The 7,972-nt window shown below is 40.6% G+C and overlaps 1 protein-coding gene across 1 annotated transcript in view; it reads right to left on the bottom strand.

The window, feature by feature from the left end:
- Window positions 1-325: 325 nt before the first annotated feature.
- Window positions 326-7,972, bottom strand: part of CATSPERB (cation channel sperm associated auxiliary subunit beta) — a 153,142-nt gene continuing 145,495 nt past the window's right edge. The window contains exons 24-26 of the mRNA XM_023205482.1: window positions 7,369-7,469; window positions 6,586-6,660; window positions 326-625 (exon numbers count right to left, since the gene is read on the bottom strand). Of these exons, the coding sequence (XP_023061250.1) occupies window positions 422-625; window positions 6,586-6,660; window positions 7,369-7,469 (380 nt within the window). The 3' untranslated portion in view covers window positions 326-421. The remainder of the gene's footprint in view (window positions 626-6,585; window positions 6,661-7,368; window positions 7,470-7,972) is intronic.

Genomic DNA, 7,972 nt, shown 5'->3' with positions numbered 1-7,972 from the left:
CGGGACTGTGGGAAGTCCATCCGAGAGCCCCACCGGGGGACTCTGCCGGCCTCCTTTGCCGGAGGCGGACAGACTTCTCCCCCACACCTTAGGTTACCAAAAATAAATGTGCAGTTTTGCTGTTACCCTTGCCTACCCGCTGGTTCTTCTGTGCTTGCTCTGGTGGTCTTGGAAAACAAATCAAAAACCTCAAGGAAAATCTTCAACATAAGCCCTGGCATAAGACATTTTCTATGTATTCAAAATAAGAAAAGGGAATGGTGAATACATTGACAAGTAGCAATTTGAATTATAATGACAATTCTGTAGGATTTTATGTAGCTTGCATATTTAACATTTAAGTATATTGTTCTTGGAATTGTATGATAAAACTAGAAAATAAAGAGAAATTATGATGACCATGTGTTCACTCTTCAGACTTTCATCTATGAATCAGCTCACTGAGAGTGATACTTGAAAACTTTGCTTGTTTTCTTCTAATCCAGCTTTGGAATGTCCTCCACGGATGGATGCCATGCAGTTGAAACATAAGTGCCATAAAAATTAATCCCCCTAGCACTACTGCTGTTGCCACGGCAATAAGCGTGTGTCCTGGGAATGGCAGTGGTGCCTCATCAACATAAATCTGCAACAGAAAAAGCAAAGTCTTTAAGCTTTCTGAATTTAGCAATGCAAAACACTGAAAATTTTATGGTCCCCACAATTAATCAGAGAGCAAAATGCTGCCCAGAGTTACAAAGACATTCAGCATCCACAAATCTTGGAAATAGTCTCTTGACAATTGAACAAGTAACAATTTGCCTACAATAAATAGGGGCTAAGAAGTCCATGTATTATCCTATGCCTTTACCCTGTCTTTAACGGTGGAAGGAGGCAGATAAAATGCTTGCACAGCAGAACATTCTCTGTTCAGTCACAGAGGAATGGGCAAAGAGCTCTGGGAACAGGGAGGAGGGAATGCCTACCTGCCTAGGGCAGTCAGGGAATGCGCTTTCTGAGCTGGATCGTGACGAATAAGTGGGTTCACAGAAGAGAAGGAGATAAAGGAACATTCCAGGTAGAGGCCTATGTCTGTGCTCTTTCAAGCTACCACCTCTTTAGAAAATCCTCTTTGTAGGTGCTGCCAGTATAGGAAACTTTTTATGTATTTAAAATGTTTCATCTGCATGAATAGCTAATTAACAGAAGCAAGTAAATTTCTGGAGGAGAGATAGGATTATTGACAGAGAGGGACAGTGATGTCTTTTTCTCTGAGATGTGGGGCAAGGGTGGGGTCATTGTTATGTTAAATATAGAAGTGGGGCATAAAGAGAGTAGGGGGTTCAAGCCCAGGCTTATGTTTCCTTTGTGAAGCAGGAAGCCAGATCATCTTTTGTGGGAGAAGAACATGCTGATGAGTGGAACTAGGACAGTAGGGAATGTGGAAAGTGCAAAGGACAAGAAAAAGGATGATGGGCTGCTTTAAGGCCTAGCTCAAGTTAAAGGTACGGCCATCCTCCCAGTGACCCAAGGAGGTAGCTGATTTCTTAGAAACAGTCCCTCCATGCTACAAATTCTCTGAAATTCCCCTCAAATTCGTTCTTTCCATTCTTTTAGTACTGCTACTGTGATTATTGTGCCATTTTTCATAAATAGGCCACTCTAGTAGACTCCTTCCCAGGCCACCAGTCCATGTTGACATCCTAACATTGCCAGATTTATCTTTGTATAAAACACTAGTCTGTGTATAAACACCTTTTTCCAAAAAATGTTTAATAGCTTTTCATTGTTGACAGGAATGCTGACAGGAATGCTCTAAAGCTTTCACTCTGACATTCAAAGCTTTCCACGACTGGACCCTAAGCTACCTGGTTTTCTTCTAAATAACCTTATATTCTAGCCAAATGGATTTGAGCTATTCAAAAAGCAAACTTTATGTTTTTGACAGTGATAGGAGGCAGTCAAATGCCTAGGCAGATAGGGCGGGTCCCTGGTGAAACCTGACCTTCAAGCTGAAGGCAGTCCCAGGTAAATCCACATACCGAATTCAGAACCTGTGTTCCTGTTTGGCATGGTTTCCTCTGACTGATCCCACCCTTCACCTGTTTTACATATACCTATCCTTCCTAATTGGTTTTCTACACTGCTGTGCCCACCTTTGAGTGGTGACTTTGCTTTAGCCTTTCTTTGCATACTCATAAACCAATCAGCATGCTCTCCCCTATTCTGAGCCCATAAAGACCCTAGACTCAGCCACACTGGCAAAGAAACCACCTGACTGCAGGGGTGAGGGACCACCCCCTATGTCCCCTCTCTGCTGAGAGCTGTTCCATCGCTCAATAAAATTATTCTCTGCCCTCCTTACTCTTCAGTTGTCAGTGTATCCTCATTATACTTGGATGCAGGACAAGAACATGGGTACAAGCTACAACACAGGTGGGACAAGTGGGCAGGATGCCTCCAGCAGCAGGCTCAGGGCTAAGCAAGGCCCAGGTAGAGGGTGTCACCGGCTGTGGAGGTCCCCAGTTGGTAAAGTGGCCAAGAAAAATCCTGAATCACTTTCCCATATCTGTACCTGGTCTCTCCATACAGAATGCCTTCCTTATCCATTTCTGCCTAATGAAATTTCAGTCACTCCACCAGATGATGTAAAAATTTCACTTGTGGCTGGGTGCGGTGGCTCATGTCTGTAATCCCAGCACTTTGGGAGGCCGAGGCAGGCAGATCATAAGGTCAGGAGATCAAGACCATCCTGGCTAACATGGTGAAACCCCATCTCTACTAAAAATACAAAAAAATTAGCCAGGTGTGGTGGCGGGTGCTTATAGTCCCAGCTACTTGGGAGGCTGAGGCAGGAGAATGCATGAATGGCGGAGCTTGCAGTGAGCCGAGATTGCGCCACCACACTCCAGCCTGGGCGACAGAGCGAGACTCTGTCTCAAAAAAAAAAAAAAAAAAAAAATTTCACTTGGTTATTTAAGCCATTTATTATATGTCTAAGATGAGAAACGTTTATCACCTCTGAATTCTGTATTCTCCATCTAAATTGCTACCTCTAAAGTTCTGAAATATACTTTTTCTTCAAATGTTTCCCTTCTAATCTTCTTCAACCATCCAAATATTCCACACCATTTCTAAAAAAGGTTAAACCTCAGAATTACGAGTCTGTTTTACTTACAATGTCTATTTACTCCTAAAGTAATTTGTATTTTTAAGCACAAAAATTCACTTAAATAATCTGAGATCAAAGTCAAGAAATTAACATTAAGACAATACTATAATGTAATTACAGGTCTTACTCCTTTGTTTTTCTTTTTTTCCAGTTACCCCCATAATGTATTTCGGGTGAAAGAAAATCCAAGCTTATGGGTTGCATTTCATTCTTTCAGGATTCTCCTTTCTCCTCCCCTTTCTTTCCTTGATGGAGCTTTGCTATGTTACCAACCTGGAGTGCAGTAGTTATTCACTGACACGTTCATACTGGACTGAGGCCTCAAACCCCTGGCCTCAGAGGATCCTCCCTTGGCCTCCCAAATAGCTGGGGTTGCAGTCATGTGTCACCAGGTCTGGCTATTTCAGGGTACTTTCTTTTTTCTTTTTGAGACAGAGTCTCACTCTGTCACCCAGGCTGGATGAAGTGCAGTGGTGCGATCTTGGCTCACTGCAATCTCCGTCTCCTGGGTTCAAGCAATTCTCTTGCCTCAGCCTCCCGAGTAACTGGGATTATAGGCATGCACTACCACACCTGGCTAATTTTTGTATTTTTAGTAGAAATGGGGTTTCACCATGTTGTCCAGGCTGGTCCTGAGCTCAAGTGATCCACCTGCGTCGACCTCCCAAAGTGTTGGGATTACAGGTGTGAGCCACCACACCCAGCCTATTTCAGGGTACTTTCAAAAGCAGGTTCTGACAGTCCCAAGAACCTTTATACACTTTCTCTATATTTTCTTAACAATTCTTTTCCTTTATTAATGGTGCAGTCACTGCCTATCTTTCTTTTATCCATTTTTGTTCTTCCTCCATTCCTGAAGCTTCAAATTTCCTGCTGTTATCACGTTTCTTCTGCTTGAAGAACTTCTTTAAGCATTTTCAAAAGAGAAGTTCTCCTGACAATGGATTCTCTTAGTTTTCTTTCATTTGAGAAAGTCTTGATTGTTTATTCCTGAAGGATATGTTCAGTAGGTAGAGAATTCTGGATTGACAATCCTTCCTCCCCACCCAACCCTCACCCCCAACACTTTAAAGATGTTGTATAACTTTCTTTTGCCTCTGTGGTTTCTGTTGAGAAATCAGCAGTCATTCAAACTGTACCCTTGTATACAGTGTGATTTTTCTCTGACCACTTTCAATATTTTATCATCTTGATTTTTGGTAGTTGATTATGATGTGTTCGGGCATGGTTTTCTCTATCTTTATCTTGTTTAGGGCTCATTAAGCTTCTTGAATATGTAAATTTACGTCTTCACCAAACTTGAGGCTTTTCAGTCTTTATTTCTTTCCTTCTTCTTTTTTTTTTTTTTTTTTTTTGAGACAGGGTCTCTTTCTGTCACCCAGACTGGAGTGCAGTGGCATGATCTCAGCTCACTGCAGCCTCGACCTCCTAGGCTGAAGCAACCCTCCCACCTTGGCCTCCAGAGTAGCTGGAACTACAGGTGTGTGCCTCCATGCCTGGCTAATTTTTTTCTATTTGTAGACAGGGCCTTGCCATGTTGCTCAGTTGGTCTTAAATTCCTGAGCTCAAGCGATCCACCCACCTTGGCCTCCCAAAGTTCTGGGATTTTTTTCCCCATATCAATCTCTTTCTCCTCTTCTTCGTGGACTCTGATGACATAAATGTTAGACCTTCTGATACTGTCACATAGATCCCTGAGGCAAGATCTTCTTCTTAAAATACTTTTTCTTCAGGTTGGGTTTCCACTGACCTGCTTTCAAGTTCACTGATTTTTTTCTTGTTCCATATCCATTCAGCAATTGAGTCCTTTTGATAGTTTTAAAATTTAGATACTATAGTTTTTAGTTCTAAAATTTCCATTTTGTCCTTTTTAAGTAGCTTCTAGATCTCTGCTGATAATCTATCACTTTCTACTTATTTCAAAAGTGAGAATATTTGATAATTGCATTTGTGGTCCTTTGTTGATGTCTTTTCTCTTCAGAATTGATTATATTGTCTTGGTTCTTGATATGGTGAATAATATCAGATTGTATCCTGGTGAATAATGGTGAGTAACATCAGATTGTATCCTGGTAAATATGGTGAATAGTATCAGATTGTATCCTGGACATTTTTGATGTTATGTTGGGAGACTCTGGTTCTTGTTTAAAAGTTATCTGGAAAATGCTGATTATCTATTGTTCATTTTTAGCAATCAATCACACTGTTTGAGTTCAGTTCACAAGTTATGCCTCACCTTCTGTGGGTGGTGGTTTCGGTGTCAGTTCAGTTTTCCAAGCTGTTGTTATGCTATTTGTGTCTCCCTGGTTGGTACTTGTGCCACTCAGGAGCTGCTCAGAAACTAGAGGATGTTTACTTTGTAGTTTTATTTCAAAGCCTTTGCTATTTTATTTAGGTGTGCCCTGCTCATATGCAGCTTCTTCCTGGTGCTAGTTTCTATGAAGAATCAGGACTCCCTTTCTCCAGCCCTCTTCTCATAGAGATGTCCCCCCATGCTTTCCATTCTTAGAGGTCCTTTCCCTCGTTCTCTGGAAAGAAAGCTGAGCTTCTACGAGAATTTTAGCCCTCTGTGCTATTGTGCTGTTCCCCACAACCAGGGCTGCTCCTGAGCCAAAGAGATGAGAAAAGAGAGAAAAAAATAACAGGGATTTTCCTTCACACTCCTTATGTGACAGATGCTTCTTTTCCTAGTTTCTTTACCTAGTGGGTTGAATTTTTCTCTCAGGGTTTTAGAGGTTTACACTGCTGCAATGGCCACCCACCACTGTAGTAGTGCAGAGCCATTATTGGGGCTGGCCTTAGAGCTGGGTCAGAACAGGAGAGAGAGAGAGAGAGACAAAGAGAGAGAGAGAATGTTAATGTAACATCAGCATTTGAATATGACTCATTAATTGATTTTTATCAAATCCTTATTCCATCCCATGCCTCATAGGCAACAGATGTCATTATGTGAATAAGCAAAAATGAGTTGTTGCTTTCACGGGATGATTTGGGAAAGACTGATTCTAGTTTCCAATTTCTTTGGATCTTAAAAGCCTTTGATATATTTAAGACAATGATTACAGTTCAAACAGCCATAAGGAGGATAATCAGACTAGAAACTAAAAGTTACAGAAATACGTTCTTTGGAGTGGGGTGAGAGGAAGAGCATTAAAAGTCAGAAAACTGGGCTCAACAAGGAAGGTGGAGAAGGAACAAAAACAAAGACAGCCACGTATTATTATATGTATTATTAAAATTCTGCCAGCATCCATCAGTCCTGGCACCCATCACGCACCCTGGCTTCATCACTACTGACAGTGTCACTGCTACCCTTCAGGATCCCCTGTCTTTAAGCCTCGTCCATCACAACAATTCTGCCAATTTTTTTCTCTTCAATGTCTCTTAAATTGGTTTTGTCATGTTTTTCCCCAGCTATCACCCCTTCATTTTACCTGAAATTCTTCAATTAAGTTACAAAAAGTGACTCCTGAAATGACGGTCACTCTAAAGTGGAAAAGTTCAGAGCCCTGTGGAAAAAAGCACACCCAGTTGTTAGCAGCATCAACATGTACATTCCTTTAAGTATTAATAAAAATATACCCTGGGGCCACTGTTCCTATAGATGCTGCATGAAAAGATTCCCATTCTCTTCCAAGGCTCTCGGACATACACATCATGTATCAAAATAAAAAAATAAAAAGATGGATTGAAGTGGAGGGATTCAATAGTTGATACTGGTTTTTGTTTGTTTGTTTGTTTGTTTGTTTTAGAATGAGGAGACAAAAACTAAATCTGGCCTTGATAAATACTTTGGACTAATCTCGTATTTGTGGTTTCAGCATGTTCCCTAATTCTGATTGGTTTTCACAATTATCTGTATTATACCAACTTCATGTATTTTTATGGGCAGCTGGAACCAGAAGACACGTTCCCCGTGCATATCCAGGTGAATAATACTGAGCCCATTTCTTCCCTCTCACCTTCGGAAACACTCTTTCTTCTCCACTTTGCTAAATAATATGTCTTGCCTATCTGCTCAAAACTTTGGAAATAATACCACCAAGGGAAATGGAGAAAAAAATAAACCCTCTTCATATACTTTAAAGGTATATACTTTAAAGGTGTTATTCCCACCATTCCTGGTTACCTATACTTTCTAATTAAAACCAATCTTAGTTTAGACATACATGTTTTATCTAAACTCAACACAGTAAAAACAACAATGCCATCATTACCTTTATGCTTAAGTTGAGACCTGAAGGATTATACACTGCAGCACCAATAATTGGTTCTACTATTTTTTTCATTTTTTTAATCTTTTCTGGCACAGTGTGTTCTAAAAATACATAAAACATATTTTAAGCACACTTATTTTCTCATTTTGTATTAGGTTGGTGCAAAAGTAATTGCTGTTTTTGCCATTACTTTTAATTTACTATTACTATTTCATTTGCAATTACTAATATAAAATTTGTTAGGCACATTAAGGTACAATGAAAGATTTCACTCCATAACATGACCAAGTTATCCCATACTTTTAGTTCTGCTTGACTTTGTAGGCAATGTATTTAGGGGATTGAGGCCCAATATCTCACATTGCCTTTGAGGGCATCCTCAAGAAGTTCAAGACTTCTGATCACCTTCACGCTGACCTTTTCCTTCCAGCCCCATGCTCAGGATCAGTCCTGACCTGCACGTGCTTCGTGTTTTTGGCAGTAAGGTCATCTCAGGACCTCCTTAGTGGTAGGTAAACGATTTATAATAAGATGGCAGTAAAGTTTTACAATGGGATTACTTGACGATTTTCCTGCCTTTCTTGTCATCCTTTCTAAAACTAGA

Source organism: Piliocolobus tephrosceles, chromosome 6, assembly GCF_002776525.5.
Source record: "Piliocolobus tephrosceles isolate RC106 chromosome 6, ASM277652v3, whole genome shotgun sequence".
In the NCBI taxonomy this organism is placed as follows: Eukaryota; Metazoa; Chordata; class Mammalia; order Primates; family Cercopithecidae; genus Piliocolobus; species Piliocolobus tephrosceles.
Note: the sequence above shows the minus strand (reverse complement) of the source record. Positions and strands in the feature narration are given on the sequence as shown.